Source organism: Anoplopoma fimbria, chromosome 7 (assembly GCF_027596085.1).
Source record: "Anoplopoma fimbria isolate UVic2021 breed Golden Eagle Sablefish chromosome 7, Afim_UVic_2022, whole genome shotgun sequence".
Lineage (NCBI taxonomy): Eukaryota > Metazoa > Chordata > Actinopteri > Perciformes > Anoplopomatidae > Anoplopoma > Anoplopoma fimbria.
The window spans coordinates 21577318-21596012 of NC_072455.1; the positions used below are offsets into that span (position 1 = coordinate 21577318).

The 18695-nt window shown below is 40.9% G+C and overlaps 1 protein-coding gene across 1 annotated transcript; it reads right to left on the reverse strand.

The window, feature by feature from the left end:
* Positions 1–108: 108 nt before the first annotated feature.
* On the reverse strand, positions 109–18286 carry slc7a8a (solute carrier family 7 member 8a). Its single transcript, XM_054601875.1, has 11 exons — positions 18001–18286; positions 12275–12479; positions 9171–9322; positions 5749–5874; positions 5045–5198; positions 4535–4658; positions 4268–4371; positions 3947–4043; positions 3684–3833; positions 3351–3528; positions 109–2685 (listed from the first exon to the last, which is right to left on the reverse strand). The coding sequence occupies exons 1-11, from the start codon at positions 18131–18133 to the stop codon at positions 2531–2533; spliced, it is 1578 nt and encodes a 525-aa protein (XP_054457850.1). The 5' UTR covers positions 18134–18286; the 3' UTR covers positions 109–2530.
* Between the last annotated feature and the right edge of the window lie 409 nt (positions 18287–18695).

Genomic DNA, 18695 nt, shown 5'->3' on the forward strand with positions numbered 1-18695 from the left:
TTCCATTCATCATTCTGTGTTTTTCATAAATTCTTTAAAAAAAATTCAAAACAGCTGTACAAAGGAGAGATTAAGATTCTTATTTTTTTTGTTTTTAATCACACACTCGCCACCAATATGTACATTTACATTTTTACACAAAAATAGACTTGTTTTAGAGACATTTCAGTCAAAATGGCTCTCAGGGTGGTAGGTAGACTGCAAACGGCAATTTAAACAAAATGTGTTCACAAAATGATTTAGAAACAAAAAAATGATCAGTGTATTGTAGTGCGATGATGTATTGCTAGGAGAAAAATTACTTATCAGTTTACATGACTGTTACAACATATAAAACTTCATATTTCTGTCACATTGAAGGCCTGTTTTGGTCTGAATCACAGCAAGAAGTTGCAGCTGGTTAGGGAACCCTGAAACACAATCAGCACTGTTAAACCGTCTTTAGATTTTAAGCGATTAACAAGATGGTGAAGCTCTAAGTCTGCACAGATGACATTGCTGTAGCACATAAAGTTGCAGCATTTGATTTATGAGGTTGAAAAATATATTACTGAAGGTAATCACAATCTTTGAAATTATTTCACAGTGGAATCAAAAGAAAGACGGAGCTGTTGTTTTTAGATAAGTGAGGCCTTGAATTACAAATTCAAACCTTAGTCAGTGGTTTTTATTTACTAAGAGACAATATACAGACATCTGTGTATAATCTGTAAATACACAATAAACATACAGGCACAAAACACAATCATTGTACTTGTAAAGACATCCAAGACACCTGTTCGCCTTTACAGTTCAACAAAAACAAAACCTGCACATTACTGGCCCAACTTTAAATGATACTTCATAGTTTGAACGATTCACTTGTCATCCTCTTGTCATCTTTTCTCTGGGATTGCTTGTAAGATTGAGACTCCTGAGGAAATAAATATCTAGAAAGCACCAGTACAGACATTGAGCACTAACAGACTGGATATAAAACAGGCATTCAGTGAGATCGGTAGAGTTTTTGGTGGGTCTGGAGGTTTTAGGCAGTGTACTGTGTGTAAACAGAGAGCAGTGGGGATGCCCTGAGACACTAATGGATTATAGAAAGACTGAAGACACAAGAGTATATGTGTGTGTATGTGTGGAGCAGTGTTGTTACTATAATATACAACACAAGTATAGATACATAACTATTACCAGACAACACAGAATGGGTTCGTTCTGGGGTGCATGTTCTGTTTTTGCTGGTGCCTATTCTAGTTTTGCACTAAAAACTCTTCTAGCGAATCGTATGAATCAAAACTTTTTTTTTTTTTTTTTTTTATGTAAAGCTCTAATTTCTACAACCTAAATAAAGAACAAAAAAATATTTAAACACAGCTAGATGGTAAGCTACAAAAAAATACTTCTTCCGTAAAACATGTAAGACAATCAATGCCTTTAAAAAACAACAACACGCAGGCATTCACAGGTGTCGGTGTAGGGATTTGCACATAAACAATGCAAATGTGGTGGTGAACACTATCATGTCTTGCCTATCTATTCTGTCTAGGTAACAAGCTGGACTTGCAGTTTTAATGAGTTCATTATCAGCGTAGTGTGAATTCAATAATCTGCTTTCCTGTTCATTTTTTGTTACTTTCTTTAAACTTAAAAAAAGACCTCAAAGTATGAGGATTATCAGTCAAAACAGAGCTGCATCGGCACCCAAATACTGGCTGTATTCTAATTAAGGCAATTTACAAGAACTGTGCGCCATTCACCAATACAAAGTACAGATCACACATCAGCTTTCAGGTGTACACCTCCACAAGAGTAAAAAAAAATAGGCCCAGATGTATATGATGTTGAGTAGAAAAAACAAAAATTAACTTATGAAAACTAAAATAACAACAAAATATATCAAATGATATAGACAATTACCGTAATTACAAAAAAAAAAAAAGAGAAACATTTCGGAGTCACAGTCACCTTCAAAACAACACAGTACTTAGTGTACTTCACGAACATGAAATGACTTGATCAGAGTTTCTGGTTTTTGACAATCAAAATACAGCTTTGGTGTGTTGAGCGGATGACAAAGCAACATCATTTACAAAGCAAGGCAAAGAAAAGGTGTTTGCGTAGCCATCACAGTAGAGTAAGAGTCTTTTGATAAAAAATAAAATAAAATAAAAAGAATACTTCTACACTAGGAGTGTGCAGGGAGTGTGTGGAGGAAGAGAAGCAGGATGAAGATGATGAAGAAGAAGAGTAGTAAATGTGTCTGTTTAGGCATGTGTTGAGGAGGCGCTAACCTTTCTTTATTGCACTTTAGAAAAACCCCAGACTGAAAAGCTTGAGGTCATATCACTCGAAATATCTCACCGCTATATTTGGCACAGAAATTATTGATTGATTCAAAACCAAAGAAAAATATTAAGTACACTACAAACTGTGGTGTATGTTTGCATGTTGTGTTTGCATGTTGTGTTTGCGTGTGTGCGCACCCACGTGTGCGTCTGCATATGTCTGTTTGTTTTGGGGCAGCTGGGAGGTGGAGGCTTTAGCAGTCCGCTGACTTGTGGTTGTCTCCGTCCTCCTTAGACAGAGGAGCCAAGGCCTCCTTCATTTCCTCTCCTTCCTCTCCACTCGCACTGCTTTTACCCATGGCCGGGTAAACCACCACGCAGAACTTCTGGCCCAAGTATGTCATTTTATCTGGAAGAAGAGAGAGACAGGTTTTTAGAAGGGCTTTCAAATGAGACAATATTTATGTAACATATGAAGAAAAAGCTTTACTTGGATATATTGCAACAAATAATTAAAATTTAAACACGTTGCGTACAAATATTTCACCATTTTTTTAAAGAAGGCACTGTTTTAAAGAGAACTTTGCAATTTTAATAAATACTCTTCAATAGATAGAAAAGATCCATACTGCTCTCTGTGAATTCAGTATGTAGGGAGAGCCATGAGGCCATTAGCTTAGCTTAGCTTAGCATAAAGGCTGGCTGCATGGCTAGTTCAAAAATATGCAAACAAGAATTGCTTCCCCCTAGAACCAAAAATTGTTGTTTGCACATTTCTGTTTTGTTACTAATAAAACAAGGATGTTAATAAGTGAGCTTTAGAAGTGGAGGGAATTTGTAAAGTTTGTAAAGATGCAGGCTAGCTGTTTCCATAACTCCATAACTAAATGTTCATACATGTGGAGGGTATGAATCTTCTCATCTAATTTTTGGCAAGAAATCAAATAAGAATATTTCCCAAAATGTTGGACTCTTTCACTGACTGGCCTGATATTTAATGAATGTGTGGTTGTAATAATGTTTTTTTGTTTTTTTATCACTGTTAAAGATATCTTAACATGTCAGCTAACTTACCAACAAAGGCGTCAAAGCACTGTGGCTTGTTGTCCCAGTAGACTCCCAGGAAATAGACAGGGACGCCAGTCAGCATGATGGCCAGGCCGATGCCACACACAACGGGCTCGGAGTAAAGGGAGAAGATGAGCAGGAAGGCCCAGAAGATGAGGTAAATGACCGGCCAGATTAGGCTGATCTGGAGGAGAGAACAAAGAAAAAACGTATTACACTCACGTATAAAGGACCATTGGGTAGTTTTATATAATAATTCCACTTTTTGCATCTTTCATTTTCTATCTGTTGTATATTTTTGTATGAAATGGTGTTTTTTGTGGCTGTTTTTAAACGCACCTTGATTGGTCGGTGCATGTCGGGCTGTTTAAAACGCAGCACAATCTGCCCGGCAACGGTGACTCCGTAGAAGAGGTAGTTGATGAAGCCCACATAGTTGATGAGGGTGTACATGTCGCTGGTGCACAGCATGAGCAGAGTGGACAGGCACTGGGGAAGAAGAAGGAAAAAGGAAGTTAGATAGTTTGTCCGCTACCTCAGTGTTTATCACTGGAGGAGGAGATACTATAAAAGGAGTGTGGCGGAGAGAGAGAGCTACTCACAGTGAAGAGCAGAGCCGGGATGGGAGTGCAGCGTTTCACATGAATCATGGCCAGCAGACTTGGGAGGTGGCCTTCTCTGGCTCCAGCAAAGAACAACCTGTGACGGAGAATAATCAATCAGTTGAGGCACATTATACAATAATAAAGTCTACAGTCCAACCACGTTACATGATACAAATAGAAGACTAGAATGGAGAGGTTTGAATTTTAAGCATACGTCTTGTTCAACAACCAGAGAATCGCTTCACTAGAACATCTATTCATTGGAATAATTAAAGGTGTGTTTGTTGGCAGTTGAAAGGTGTAATCGAGCCAACTTACCGCGAAGAGGTGAAGAGGGATCCGTTGACTCCCCCGAAGGTGGAGAGAGCCACAGAGATGGGCATGATCCAGGACATGACGCCCAGCAGCTTCTCACCAAACGTCTGGGATGGAGGAGCGGGAAGATGAAGGTTAGAGGTTAGAGATGCTCATTAAATCACGTGTTCTCTCCTATAATGCAACGACTTAGGTTCAAAAGGTATCAACCAGCACATCTGACTCACTAGAGGGCGTCATTCTACTACCAGAGGTGTATGAGGTACTCACCACGGCAACGGCGTTTGAGGCGAGCAGTTCCGCGGGACTCATGGCAGTGACGTAGGCGATGTTGGCAAAGACGTACACGAAGGTCACCAGGGGGATGGAGATGAAGATGGCGCGGGGAAGGTTCCTGGAGAGGATAGAAAACAGCTATGTTAAGGAGACAGAATGAGGAGGAGCGCTAAAGAGATAAGAGGTACAGGGCGGGGGTTTAGGGACGGAAATTAAATATTGTACCTTAGGGGAGCTGTATTAACGAATACCAAGGTTATTAAAAAACATGGGATTGTACAAAAGGACTGAAAATTCAGAGGAAATGAAGAAATAAACCATTCCATTCTACCAGGAATGTTACAAGGTCAGTGGCTAGAATGATAATGAGAATTTATGTGAAATTTCAGAGAGCTTAACGGAAAAAATGCCTCTAATAACTGAAACTGAACCGTGGCATTTGGCTTTCTAACCACAGCGACAAAATATGACTTGAGATATGACAAGCAGAAGAAAGTGCCTTACACATAAGGGTCCACCAGCTCCTCTGTGACGTAGTTCAGGAAGTTCCAACCTCCGTAGGCGAAGGAGCCTTGTAGGAAGGCTAACGCTATCAAACCCACGTCATACTCCTGGAAGGGCTCGAAGGCGTTGGCTGGCTCCAACCAGTAGTACTCTCCTACATGTGGAGAAGATGATGCAAAAGATCAGGGGACATTTTTTAGTTCGGCGCAGAAGCATTTTATAATATCAGAGAAATTCATGTCTAAACCGTCCTCCATCTTTAGGGCTCTTCTTACTTTCTCCTTCGTCATTACATTTTTCCTGAAATCCCCTCTTGAGCCGTGTTTTCAGAGAGCATTAAAGTATTTCTACTCTCACATACCGTCCCCTCGTATACGACCCAGAGTCTCCCATCAAATCAGCCACCCGACTTTTCATTTAACTTCAAACGCTCGCACAGAAATCCCCATTGGGTTGTTTTTAGGGGGCCTACTCTCTGTGGCCCCCCTTGTAATAACTGGCCCTCGGCCGTGTTGTGACAGCAAACCCACACAGGCGTGCTGATATTAGCGATGTGAGTTTTAACTTGAAAAAGGGGCCCCAGAAACTCACTGACCCCTGCGGCGTCCACGGGGAGTCTACAATGTCCCGAATGCCTAAAGATGACCCCAGTGACCGGACCAGAGGCCGGATGCGGTACGGACGTGTGCATCGAAGGAGCTTACCCTTGCAGATCTGCACGAAGCCCATGACGATGATGAGGGCGAGGGCCAGCAGCTTGCCGGCGGTGAATATGTCCTGCACTCTGGTGGCCCACCTCACACTGGAGCAGTTCACCCACGTCAGCAGCACTAAATAAAACACAGTAAAAAACAGAGTTAATGCTTATTCATTTGGGTTTCCTCTTATAGAGACTTTTAAGATTAGTATCAAAATCCCCTTATTCCACGCTGTCTGGAATAATCACATTTTGTATCGGCTTCGTTCCAACTCTTTATTTAAGCTCTATGATGTCTACACTGTGACATACATACAAACCAAAGGTCCCTATTGTTTTATGAATGCACCGCTTTATCATTTTACATTTTTGCACGTCTCTCTGGTGGGTTTATAGAAAGTTTGGCGGCACAATATAACTGAAACAAAAAGGGCAATGAACTGATTATGTTACGGAGCGAACCTAGTAGATAAAGGTTTATGTGTTGATTGTTTTATTGATCTCGTAAAAGAACTAAAAGTCACTGCATTGTTTGTCGATTATTTCCCAAGAAGAAGTCAATAGCTCAGCGTTTTTTCTTTGTTTGAACGAGAGCAGATCTCAGGTCAGTGTCTTAACATCGTAACACCGCGGCGATCTCTGACTGTCTTGCTGCATCATTGAGTTGAACTTTAGCACACCTTGTGTCTTACATGCAGTGCAGTAGTTTTTGCAGGTATTTGATAATGACTTAATTTTTCGACCTTGTGTAACTTTAAAAAAAAAAAAATCATCCATGATCCCATCCATGCATTACAAACTCCACCCATGGAAGCACAACACGTGAAAACTGGAGGCTGACCTAACATGGACAGAGATAATGGATTTGATCTGTACTGCTGGGTGCAACAGGCCACTGGGTTCAGGCCAATAGGGTGCCATTAAATAATGGGACTGTTTGACTCTGTGGGATTAAGTCCATCACGTTAAATAACTCACGAGCTGAGCCGCCACCGCAGGGAACAAAGGCAGACGCACATGAGCAGACATGCACTGATACTGTAGATGTGTGTGTGTGTGTGTGTGTGTGTGTGTGTGTGTGTGTGTGTTGGGTTGGGTTCAAATATAGACACAGGTGCGGAGAGCGGGTTTGTTTATAGCTGTTGCAGAGATGTTCACAGGGTTTTTCGGGGGGGGAAGCTTTGACTTTAACTTCCTGTAGCGTTGCTATGAATTACTACAGCAGACCGAACAAGAGCTGCTGTGAGGAGAGGAGCCGCAGAGCTGCTGCTGCTCCACCCACCACAAAAGAAAATAAACAGGAAATGAGAAACTGAACTAAAATACAACTGATGCGTAAATAAATATGAAACCTCTTATGTCATTAGTGCACAAAGTTGTGTTTGGAACTAGATTAACTTTCGCCAGCAAACTGCATCACAGCAACAACACACGAGTTCCCTGCTACTCCTGTTTGCTGACTGACAGGCTGCGAGTAAACACCTGAAGACACATTCAGGTGTTTACCAAACCGCGGAGCCGAGGGGCCGCTCAACTGTCCTTAAGTATACAAAATGTGTGTATGGAAACTTGCTGAGTTAACCATGAGCCTGCTGGAAAACATGACCCTGCACTCTGGCACCTGCAGGAAGAGACACGGGGACCCCGGGGAGAATCCCCCCTCCACATGTTTTTGAAACGGTACACCTTGCATAACCTTTGCCGTGCAGATTGAAGTGACCACACCTGCCAGCGACATCAGAGTTTGGTCACCGAATCTGGGACTGGATTTGTTGGTAAATACGTTAGGGGTGTATTCTGTGAGCTATTATAGAACGTTCTGTATGGAGCTAAATTCAGGGAATCGCCGAAACGTCCAGAGGCGATAAACACGTGCATGCTTCGCCCGTGAACAACAAGGATGACATCAGAGTTTAGGGGGAACGGCTAACTTCTTACCCACTTTCATCTTGAAAAGCAAAACAAGGATAAATACTCTACAAGAATAAAATCTGTATTTATTTATAGATATCCCACTAAAGGATGGACACAACTTCTTCAGCAGAGGTAGTTTAGCAGTGGATCTCTTGGTTCATTGAGTACAAATGTGTCCGTTATCGTGCATGCCTTTGTGAAATGAGATTTTCCAAACAGGGCAGCCGACTGAGCCCATCTGCCAGTGAACAGCATGTCACAGGATGTCCCTTCCAACTCGAGGAAGAAAAAAAAAATAACCTTTGGCGATCCGTTTAAGGGAGAAAAAATACTACTTTCTACCCTGACCCTCACCTACTTTTGTAAGGAAATGCCAAAACCAGTCTAAGTTTTTAACGTGTTTGTTTTCATTCTCCGAAAAACATTTAGTGGTGTTTTTCTTTTAAAAAGATGACTAAAGACATATTTGCGACCACTGTTCCTCCCTAAATGTCTCCACAGGATGTTTATTTGACAGGTGAAATGAAAAAAAAATGTTCACAGTCTGGTTTTGGTATCCTCACACACATATACACACACTCCTCTCCAGTGTCTCTCTATCTGAAGGCTTCCTGCAGTATTTGGCCAGTGTGTGTGAACTTTGTTGAGGGATTCAAATCGACCGCCGTCTTGTCAGCCGTAACACATTCATCCATTTGTCTCTCCTAGATTCACTGCTCAGTGCTACACTCCTCTAGCTGCTTTGCTGTCGCGTATTAGATAACCTTTTGACTGAGGGTTAAAAAACAAAAGAGCCTCAGAGAAAGAAATGAAGACAGCTTTGATGATGGAACTGAAACCAACAAAGCGAATGCTGCTGCAGTTTGAAAGTGATTTAATGTTAAAAAAAAGCTAACTGCACAGATTTTTTCACACTGCAATCTGTGATTATCTGGCAGTTTTTCAACATTTGGGCCTGTCTCAACAAGTGGACTCAAAACAGCACTTTAAGTCCTTCTGCTCCATTTCTTTAGGCTATTGGCACTCTGAATCTGTGTGGAGTCAGAGCTGTTAGCTGGTTCACAAGGAATGTGTTTTCTTGAAGAAGAGAGAGTTTCATTTGTAAAAGGTTTCTGTCTTTTTTAACTTTTAATTACGTTCATGAGGTGCCAATTTGTTTAAAAAATTACCACAAAAACGTTTAATATTGTTTTAGTCGTTATAAGCAGATATATCTGCAGAAAACAAATGAAATGTGTTGTCAGTAAACATTTTAAAACTTAACAATAATATTCTTCTTTTTTTGTGAAATACTTGATTATTTCTTTCTTTATGCAACTAGAAACTATTCAAATTAAACAATCTTAAGAATGGATTATGACTCGTTGGTTGAACAGTTCGCAACACATGGACATGTTGTTGCCGTCTTGTGAATCATGACTGACGCAAACAGCTCACCACCAATTCTAAGTTACACAGGTATCGGCATACAACAACAGCTTCAAGTCTTTGAGTGTTAACATCTGCATTACTCACAGAGGCAGACAGCAGCCAGCAGACGCAGGCCATTCTCCGGCGGGAAGCAGGTGGGGAACAGCGGCTGCAGGACGTAGTTTGAAAACGTCAGGGCGATCACGGCCTGATTGGTCGGGTAGATCACCAGCACGGCGATCCACAGACGCAGGAACCTGAGACAGAAAAAAAAAAGGTTACAAACGGTTACAAACACAGAGGCGCGGGAGAAGCAGTGGGGTTTCTTGAGTAAACAAAGGCAGGGGGTTAGCAGGAGGAAACACATCAGAAGATGCACATGGCACATATACATCCTTCCATTTACTGAGTACAATTCAAAGCAGATTATTTCAGGTGGAAAACTCTCATCATATGCTCAGCCTCTCATCGTTTCGACCAAAGTCGTCTGGCTATGAAAGAACTTTTTTAATCTACTTTCAAACCAGTTATGGATTGATAGTACATTAACAGTACCATTTTGAATAACCTTTTGATCGTTTAAAAAACAAAAATAATGCTCCAGCCTCACAAATATGAGGATTTGCTGCTTATTTTTGTCATTTGAAATTGAATATCTTTGTGTTTTTGTCAGAGAATTAAACAATTTGAAGATGTCACCTTGGGATTTAGGAAACATGGTGGGCATATCTGGCTATTTTGTGAGATTTTACAGGCAAAACAGTTGAGAAATGAAGACAGTACAATTAATAATCCTTTGCAGACCTCAACACAAAGCAAATGTCAGTTTGTTGCCTAACTGAGGTGAATGCTGGAGCCTTTAAAACCGTGATGAGCCTGTTTAACTAGGTGTGCACCACTATGGCAGAACACGATATTAAGTGTGTGTTCGCTGTGTTAGAAACTGACAGCGTGAGTCACACCACGCTGATGGGCGCTTTGTCAACAGTGACACGGATTAGTCACTGGAGCGTCACAGGGGAAGACAACGGGGAGTGCGGAGGGGGTGTGAGATGAAGGGTGAGGGTTTATTAGCCGACTGTAGCGGGGAGAAACCAGACGAATGGTTTTTCCATGAAATTCCCTGAAAGCTTATAGAGGGATCATTACACCTGACTGCGTTAACAGGATTGTGTCTCACTGGAATGTGTGCGAGTGTGTTTAATGTAAAAATGTGCGTCGAAATGCTGATTGAAAGCCTCTGTGAAGACGCCAAGGGGTGAAAGTAACATGCAGTCAAGTAATCTCTTGGGCTTGGACTTTCATTATTGCCTGTTTTACTTTTTGTACAACTTGATGTACTTTGTAGATTGGGTATCACATGATAATCATGCATGAGATTACAATATGCACTGCTGAGGATTAAACAAAGCTAAAACTCTACAAAAGTTCTTGTATAGTAGTTTGTAGAAGTATCGTAGTAGACGTAGCGCCAAATTGACCAATAATCAAATGCAGCTTGCAGGTTAATGTATATAAATAATAACACATATATGTGTTATGGCTGATGATTCTATTTAATTCAAATATTCTATAAGGATTTTGTGCTATAAGTCAAGTAAGTTATTTATCTTTAAATAGCCCTATCTCACAATCTGGCTCTAACTACTTAATACAATGACTCCCTGCAACCTGTGGCATCTATAGTAGTCTACATTCTGTATATTATGCCTGCATAACACTAGTCCGACGAAACAAAGTGCCTTTGAACTTGAAACGTCGTCCATTCAGGTCGTGTTTGAGCGACTTTACGAGCTCTTCCCCTTCTTCTACGAGCTCGCCTTCGACCGGCTGCGTCGAGCTGATGTAAGTGTTTCCGTTGCTGCGTTTCTCGACTTATATAGTACAAACGCCCATGGGGATAAAAGGAGCAGGACAACAAAAATAAACACCGCTTGAACAGGGTTTATTTATCCTAGACAGCGGGCAAAGGGAAACGGTGTGGCCCCCCGACACTTCAAACCGAGCCACGGGGTCCCTGGCTCATTGATGTGTATTGATAGCTACTGTACAAAGGGATAAAAACAATCATTGGCTGTTTTGTCTGGTTGAATTCCTCTCCCAAAATACTGTGATAATATGTATCCTTGTGATAGTTGGAAAAAACAATGGTCTAACCTGTGTTTACAGTCAGGGCAGAGGCACAGTGTGTGTGAAATCTACGCTAACAAACGATATTGTTTTCCTTGATGATTAAATCCAAAGTGGGTTCCCAAGCGTTTACTGTGAGAAGTGTTACCTCAACCGTTTGTGGTGGTTTGTGAATCTACTGTTTAAACATCCGAGTCAGTATTTACTTCAGGTTTTAATGTTGTTTATTCACATAACTTCTGCACCAGACTACAAGTCATAGACCTCCTGCTTTGGATTAAGATGTCTGACCTACATGAGCAGACTCATCCACCAGGATAAAGAGAAGAATCTAGTTATGTTGGTATGCTCACATAAATCCATGTCAAATTAAATTAAATTGTTTTGGAGGCCCCTTCTTCTAAAAAAAAAAACGGGGTCTTATTCTCAATAGACATCACGGACAACCTGGGGGTTTATATTTATTATAAATAAATCCACCATTTGCCTTCAGATATCTTATGATTATTGTGAAAAATAGCATTTAACGTCTGTCTTTGGTTGACAAAATGATAACAACTGGTTGATGGGGGCTGCTTTAAATCTTATTTTTTGCCATATAGATAAAAACGTTTAAAACAAGATAGAAATTTGGAAAAATGTCAATTGTGCACCACTCATATATATATATATATATATATATATATATATATATATATATATATATATATATATATATATATATATATATATATATATATATACAGTACCAGTCAAAAGTTTGGACACACCTTCTCATTCAACTACTTTGAAGAATATAAAATATAAAACATATTCTGGTTTGTTGAGCATTTGTTTGTTTACCACATAATTCCATATGTGTTCCTTCATAGTTTGGATGTCTTCAATATTAATCTACAATGTAGAAAAAAATACAAATAAAAATAAAGAAAAACCATTGAATGAGAGGGTGTGTCCAAACTATGTATATATATATGAGTCTGCTTTGATGTATCCTGCTCACTGACTCAAACTGAAAATACACCTGAACACCTCTTCTGATTGTTTCCAACTATTTAGTAGATGCTTGAATGTCTCACCCAGCCAGCCCTCCGAAGATGTCCTTGACGTAGGAGTAGTCTCCCCCCGACTTGGGGATGGTGACGCCCAGCTCGGCGTAGCACAGCGCCCCGATGGCTGTGATGACGCCCGTGACGATCCAGACGATCAGGGCCACGCCCACGGAGCTGGCATTCTCCATCACTCCCTTCGGGCTGACGAAGATACCTGAGCCGATAATGTTACCTGGTGGAGGGGAGGGGGGAGAGAGAGAGAGAAGTGTCAGGTGTCAGCATTCAGAAGCTGTAGTGTTGTGAGGTGCCAATTTGTGAATAAGCATAGATGAAAGCAAAATATGTTTTTACTGTTGTTGTTCTCAGTGCATTTAAAGGGGCATTCCACCATTTTGACACATTACATCACTTCTGTATCTCTGGATAAGCTTTGTCAAGTCGGAGCAAATAACCCAAGTGGTGATTACAAACTAGGGGAGTGGAGCTTAAACGCAGGTGGCTCAAAGAATATGCTTTCCAGTGGCATTATGGGAAGTGGAGGATCTAGTGTTATGGAGCTTGACCTCTTTGCCTCTGCTGTACCAATTTTGGAGGAAATTGGCCTAGCTTAGCATAAAGACTGGAAACAGCTTGAACCAGCTATAGGCTAGCCCCCGCCTGAAGTAGAAAATGGTATCTACCAACATCTCTAAAGCTCAATAAATGACTAGTTTCTTCTTTGTTTGTTTAATTCAAACACAAACTGAGACGACACGGAGACAACAAGACTTTAAGAAGTCCCTGTTTATGCAATTAAAGAAAAAAAACCTGTCCTTTTTACGTTCCTTTTTGTGCACTGAATGAACTCATGAGATACAACATGTAAAGGAAAGCCGGACAGTTGCACAGTTCCAATCACTGCGATGAAGCAGCGGAGCCATCAGGCAAAATGGGAACCTGTAATCTGCTGACTTTGCACAGAGTTACGAGGAGCAGGAACGAGACAGAGTGGGGTGAAAGAGTGCAAAGAGGGAGGAGGGGATGAGCGGTCGATGCAGAGGGGGGAGAATAATGCCCTGGCAGATTCAATGAGCATCAGAGTGGCGGGGTATTTTTACACAGGAGCTGAAACATGGGGTTCTGGTCCAACATGAAAGAAGGCAACGAGGTGATCCTCCAATCTGATTCAGCCGACTGGGTCCATTAAGGTTGGAACCAGCCGCCAATAAAAAGGCGTCAGGGTCAAAGGTTGAAGGTTTTGAATCACGACTGGATGATGAGATTGCAATTTTACAGTACAAAAGTCAAAGGTATGGATGATACGGTCACGTTCCGCCTGCAGAGTTTAACAAAGTGCGGAGATTGTGTGGATCATTTTTTACTGCTGCAACTGCCAATAAACTATAATATTTAACATGCGGATATGTATCCACCTTAGCTATTAGACATAAAATTTGGATTATATTGCATCTTCAGGTCTCTAAAATCCTTCATGTATAAAATTAGCAAAAACTAAGTAAAGTAATAGTATAAAGTTTGAGAACCACTCAACTAAACTTAATAATAATTAATAATACAAATAATCAGATTAAGTTAAAAAAAAAAAGCATCATTAGTTGCAGACAAATATACATTTAAATTTGTATATGGCAACATCAGGAAAAAGGCAAAAAACCTGTTTCTGCTTTCTCCGATCCGTTAAATCTAAAACATGATATGAACATATGCCGAACCGCTCAACTGAAAGCATGACGGCATGCAAATTTGTTCAACTTCAACAGCTTCCACGTGCAACCGTGCGGGTGGGTAACGACAGCCGCTCACTTATGTAACTCCAGTTGGGTAAAAGGTTAGAAAGGATGACAAACAAACCATCACAACCCCTGATAACGTTGACATCTTTATGGCCAGAGGGGTCTTCAGTGCATGACCTGTGACATCTAGGGGGGGGCTGCTATGATTCAGCACTTTCCTCAAACTCCCCGATGTGTATAAGGTTGCTTATGCAAGACCTTTACGTCAGGGAGAGAAAATGTGCACCTTTGCATATTATGTGTCCGTGTCACGTGCACCGCCGCACTGGAGAGTGTGAGACGTGCTGACTGTGTGGAATCTCTTCAGCTTTCCTGTTCTTGTGGTTGTCCTTTTACATCCTTTTGTCTTCAACAAAAGGGTCAATAGAGAACATGACATTTAATCTAAGAGAAACTGCACGTTTGTATCAACTTTAAAAAGCATTTGATATAAAGTCTGAACTCTTGAGACAGCGTGCATCACATCTGTCCGAATGTCTCTTTGTCATATTTTTGGATCTTTTTTTACAAATCCCTGCAGGCCTCGGCCTCTTTTAGCACAGGATATTTTCTTTGTTATCGGATTGCCATTTCACAGAGGAAGAGGCTTGGTCTTTCAAATGCTCTCTTGGACTTTGTTTGATGCCTTCTGACAGCAACAGGCTGAGGCTCCACTTCAGAGAGATTCACCTAGAGAGCTCTGAGTTTCGTTTTGTTGCATATGTTTTGTATTTCTTATCTGTTTTATGTTGCTAATCTGTAATTCATAACTCTGGCTACTACTTAAGCAAACAAACAAGCATTTTTATTATCATTTAATCTGCCGATCAATTTTTTTCAATCATCATTGATATAATAATTTGGTCTAAAAGGCTTTTATCTTAAATGGAGTCCACACAGAGACAGAACCACTGAGATAAATTAATTGTTGTGTTATTTGTTCACCCCCATGACACATGATCGAACACAGGCGCCAGCAGCAGCAGCAGCAGCAGCAGACTATGAATATTAACAAGCATGTGTGTGTTTGTACAGCATTATGATATAACCCTAATCAGCCTTCATAAAGCCCTCTAAGATTAGTCCTTGCATTTCCACCCAGCATTAAATCCCCGCTCAAACAGCCACCAAGCTGAGGCAACCTGCTGCCTGGCCCTCAGCCAGAGCCACACAGACTTGTGTGCACGCATGTGTGTGAGTTATTATTATAGCAAATCAATCTACTACAGTGAGGCAATTCATGGGAAAGAGGAGGGTTCGGCGTCATCACTATTTCTGCCAACTCAGGCAGACAAATAGCTACCGTGATAGCGTAGATCTGAGCTAAAATGTTTCATAAAAGTGATGTGAATGTGTGCAGCAATTCAATTAGAAAACACACTAGAGTGCAGCTCAGACATGGCTTAGCCAGGCAAGCTAATAAAAACAGCATTAACAGGGCAGGGCCTTCCTCAAACTGGCCAAAAGTTCACTTCTAATCCCAATTCCTGTTTTTTGCACGTTTCTGGGTTTATGTGTGTGTGACTGATAAATGTCTGTACTGTACAATAGGCTGTAAAAAAACGTTTGATGCCCTTGTGTGCTCGGCCCTTTTTCATGGAAAACCCAGCGGGGCATGTTCACCACGAGCAGATCAGACGAGTCACCTGACCGCGTGCACCGTCTGAACATGAGCATGAATGAGTGACTTTGGTCAAGGACAAAAGGAGCTGCCAGGAACAGTCTGGTGACTGCGCAGAGGCGTGTGGACTCTGGACGGCCGTAAACTAATCCTCTAAGATGGCATGCGTGGCTTAATGCTGCCAACCTGTTTCTTTATAGTCGGCTGATGAATGGAGAGCGATATCATCTATCTATCTAATTGTTACTATCTACATGTTGCTGTAAAGATACCCTCAAGTGTGTTGTAATAGGGAAAAGATGTTTGGGAGCAAACACAGGGACTCGCTTTTTTAACAATCTGTCAATATTTGCAATCATCTCAAGAGCATGATCGAGAGGATAAAAGGTGTGATGACATTATTCTATCAAGACAAATGTGTGTAAATTGTGTTTAAAGTTGATTTAGCCTTATTTTTGTGTTACTCAGAGCAGAAATGTGGCCTTTTAAGCTGTTTAAGTTACAAAGTGAGTAAAGTACAAAGTCACTCTTCATCTCTCTCTCTCGTCTGTCTGTCTCTCTATTGGGAATTCACACACACGCCCTTCTGTTCTCCCGTTACCATGGAAACGCAAGAGCGAAATGAGTCACCCCATCCTTACTCTTTATCCTGCCACGGTCAGACCACACACCTCGACAACCTGTGCCATATTTCGTCCTGTGTATTGATCGACCTGTAGTCTGATGGCTTTATATATATATATATATATATATATATATATATATATATATATATATATATATATATATATGTAGCTTGTTTTGTTGTACTGGATGAAGAATGACCACCATCGCCGCCTTTGATCTGTGTCATTTACTCCCATTATAATAAAGATAAAGGTCATGAATGTCAAGTTTGATTTATTTAAGTTAATAAAGACTGAATCATAAATAAGGTGATGGTTCTGCTAGATTGTTGATGATCACTCCATTTAGATAGAGTAATTCCCCACTACATCCAAAATAACCCTGATGACATCAGCGGAGCTTCATATGTAAAATCAGCAGAGTGTAAATTTAAAGTTGTAGCAAATACAAGTGAGTCAGTCATGTGAGCTAATTTGGTTTTGAATGGGCCCTAATCCTCAATCCCCATCAGCAGAGATGAATGAGGGTGATGGAATCATCATCATCATCATCATCATCATCATCATCATCACCACTAGCCAGGCTTCAAAGAAATGATGACTTCAGCTACATTTGAACCAAACTACTATCCGTGTTAAATGTAGGTGTGGCACACATCTGCAGGTAACATCACCGACTCCTTATCTCGAAACACCCACATCCTCATCAGAAACGTTAAGCTCCTCACTGGATGGTGGAATCTGATCTCAGTGCAGCTTGCATACCCCACTAAAGGCCTATACACTGAAACACAGCACACACTCCTTCTCCTCCCTATTCCAATGCTCTCTCTCTCTCTCTGTGTGTGTGTAATTATATCACTATTAAACTCAAAAACACTTCTTATAGTCTACTTTCTCAGACGCACAAATCAACTGCAGGCTATTAAAGGGACACTATGGGTGCACTACATGCAGAGAAAGCACATTAGACAAATGGTTGCACCTTATGGGCTTCATAGTAGAAGTGATAATAAGACACACTTGTTGGGCTTCATAGTGATAATAAGACAGACTTGTTGGGCTTCATAGTAGATAGTGATAATAAGACACACTTGTTGGGCTTCATAGTAATAGTGATAATAAGACACACTTGTTGGGCTTCATAGTAATAGTGATAATAAGACACACTTGTTGGGCTTCATAGTAATAGTGATAATAAGACACACTTGTTGGGCTTCATAGTAATAGTGATAATAAGACACACTTGTTGGGCTTCATAGTAATAGTGATATAGTAATATAATAAGACACACTTGTTGGGCTTCATAAATAGTGATAATAAGACACACTTGTTGGGCTTCATAGTAATAGTGATAATAAGACACACTTGTTGGGCTTCATAGTAATAGTGATAATAAGACACACTTGTTGGGCTTCATAGTGATAATAAGTGATAATAAGACACACTTGTTGGGCTTCATAGTAATAGTGATAATAAGACAGACTTGTTGGGCTTCATAGTAATAGTGATAATAAGACAGACTTGTTGGGCTTCATAGTAATAGTGATAATAAGACAGACTTGTTGGGCTTCATAGTAATAGTTGTTGGGCTTCATAGTAATAGTGATAATAAGACACACTTGTTGGGCTTCATAGTGATAGTGATAATAAGACACACTTGTTGGGCTTCATAGTAATAGTAATAAGACACACTTGTTGGGCTTCATAATAGTGATAATAAGACAGACTTACCAACTATGATCCCGCAGGCGCTCACCAGCCCGATCTCCTTCTTGAGGGCCACCCCGCCTCCCGAGTCCTTCTCCCCGGCAGCATCCTTAGTGGAGCCCGACGTGCTGCTCCGCTGTCTTGCACCGTCCGTCATCTTTGAAGCTGAATTAAGCTGGTGGTGGTGGTGGTGCTGGTGGTGGTGGTGCTGGTGGTGGTGTTGGTGGTGCACCTTCGTTTCCCTGAGGCTCTCGTTTGAAGGTGCAGCACTTAACTGATGAAGTTGTTGCTCTGTCAGCAGTCTGTGTTGTTACACTGGACAAACCAAGCACACAATATGCACACAAAAAAGAAAAGAAGTGATAAATAAGTGCAGGGCGTTGGGAAATGTTGTGCCAAATGTGTCCTTCAGCCAAAGCGCACAAAGAAAGAAAGAAAAGAAAGAAAAAAGCGTTTTGTTTTGGGTCCGGTTAGTGTGCGTTAAAGAGCATATTCCAATGTCTTTCCTTAAAATATAAAATATTCACACAAGGAAAAAAAAAAAAAAAAAAAAAAAGATCTCCAAAAAACGAATAGAAAAAGCTGTGACTGTTTCCTTGTTCCAGGTGTGAGCTACAGAGACACAGGCATCCTCTCTGCCACGACCAGAAGACACTCAGGAGAAAAGCTCAGCTTCTGCCTCATAAACCCGAGCTGTGTTTGGTCTCACAGGAGGGCTT

Excerpts from the sequence above, each read along its gene's own strand:
- slc7a8a (XM_054601875.1), bottom strand. The coding sequence starts at position 18,133 with ATGACGGACGGTGCAAGACAGCGGAGCAGCACGTCGGGCTCCACTAAG. Across the intron at positions 4,372-4,534 it reads CCTCAAACGCCGTTGCCGTG|ACGTTTGGTGAGAAGCTGCT; the intron begins GTGAGTACCTCA and ends CCTCCATCCCAG. Across the intron at positions 3,834-3,946 it reads TCCCGGCTCTGCTCTTCACT|TGCCTGTCCACTCTGCTCAT; the intron begins GTGAGTAGCTCT and ends CTTCTTCCCCAG.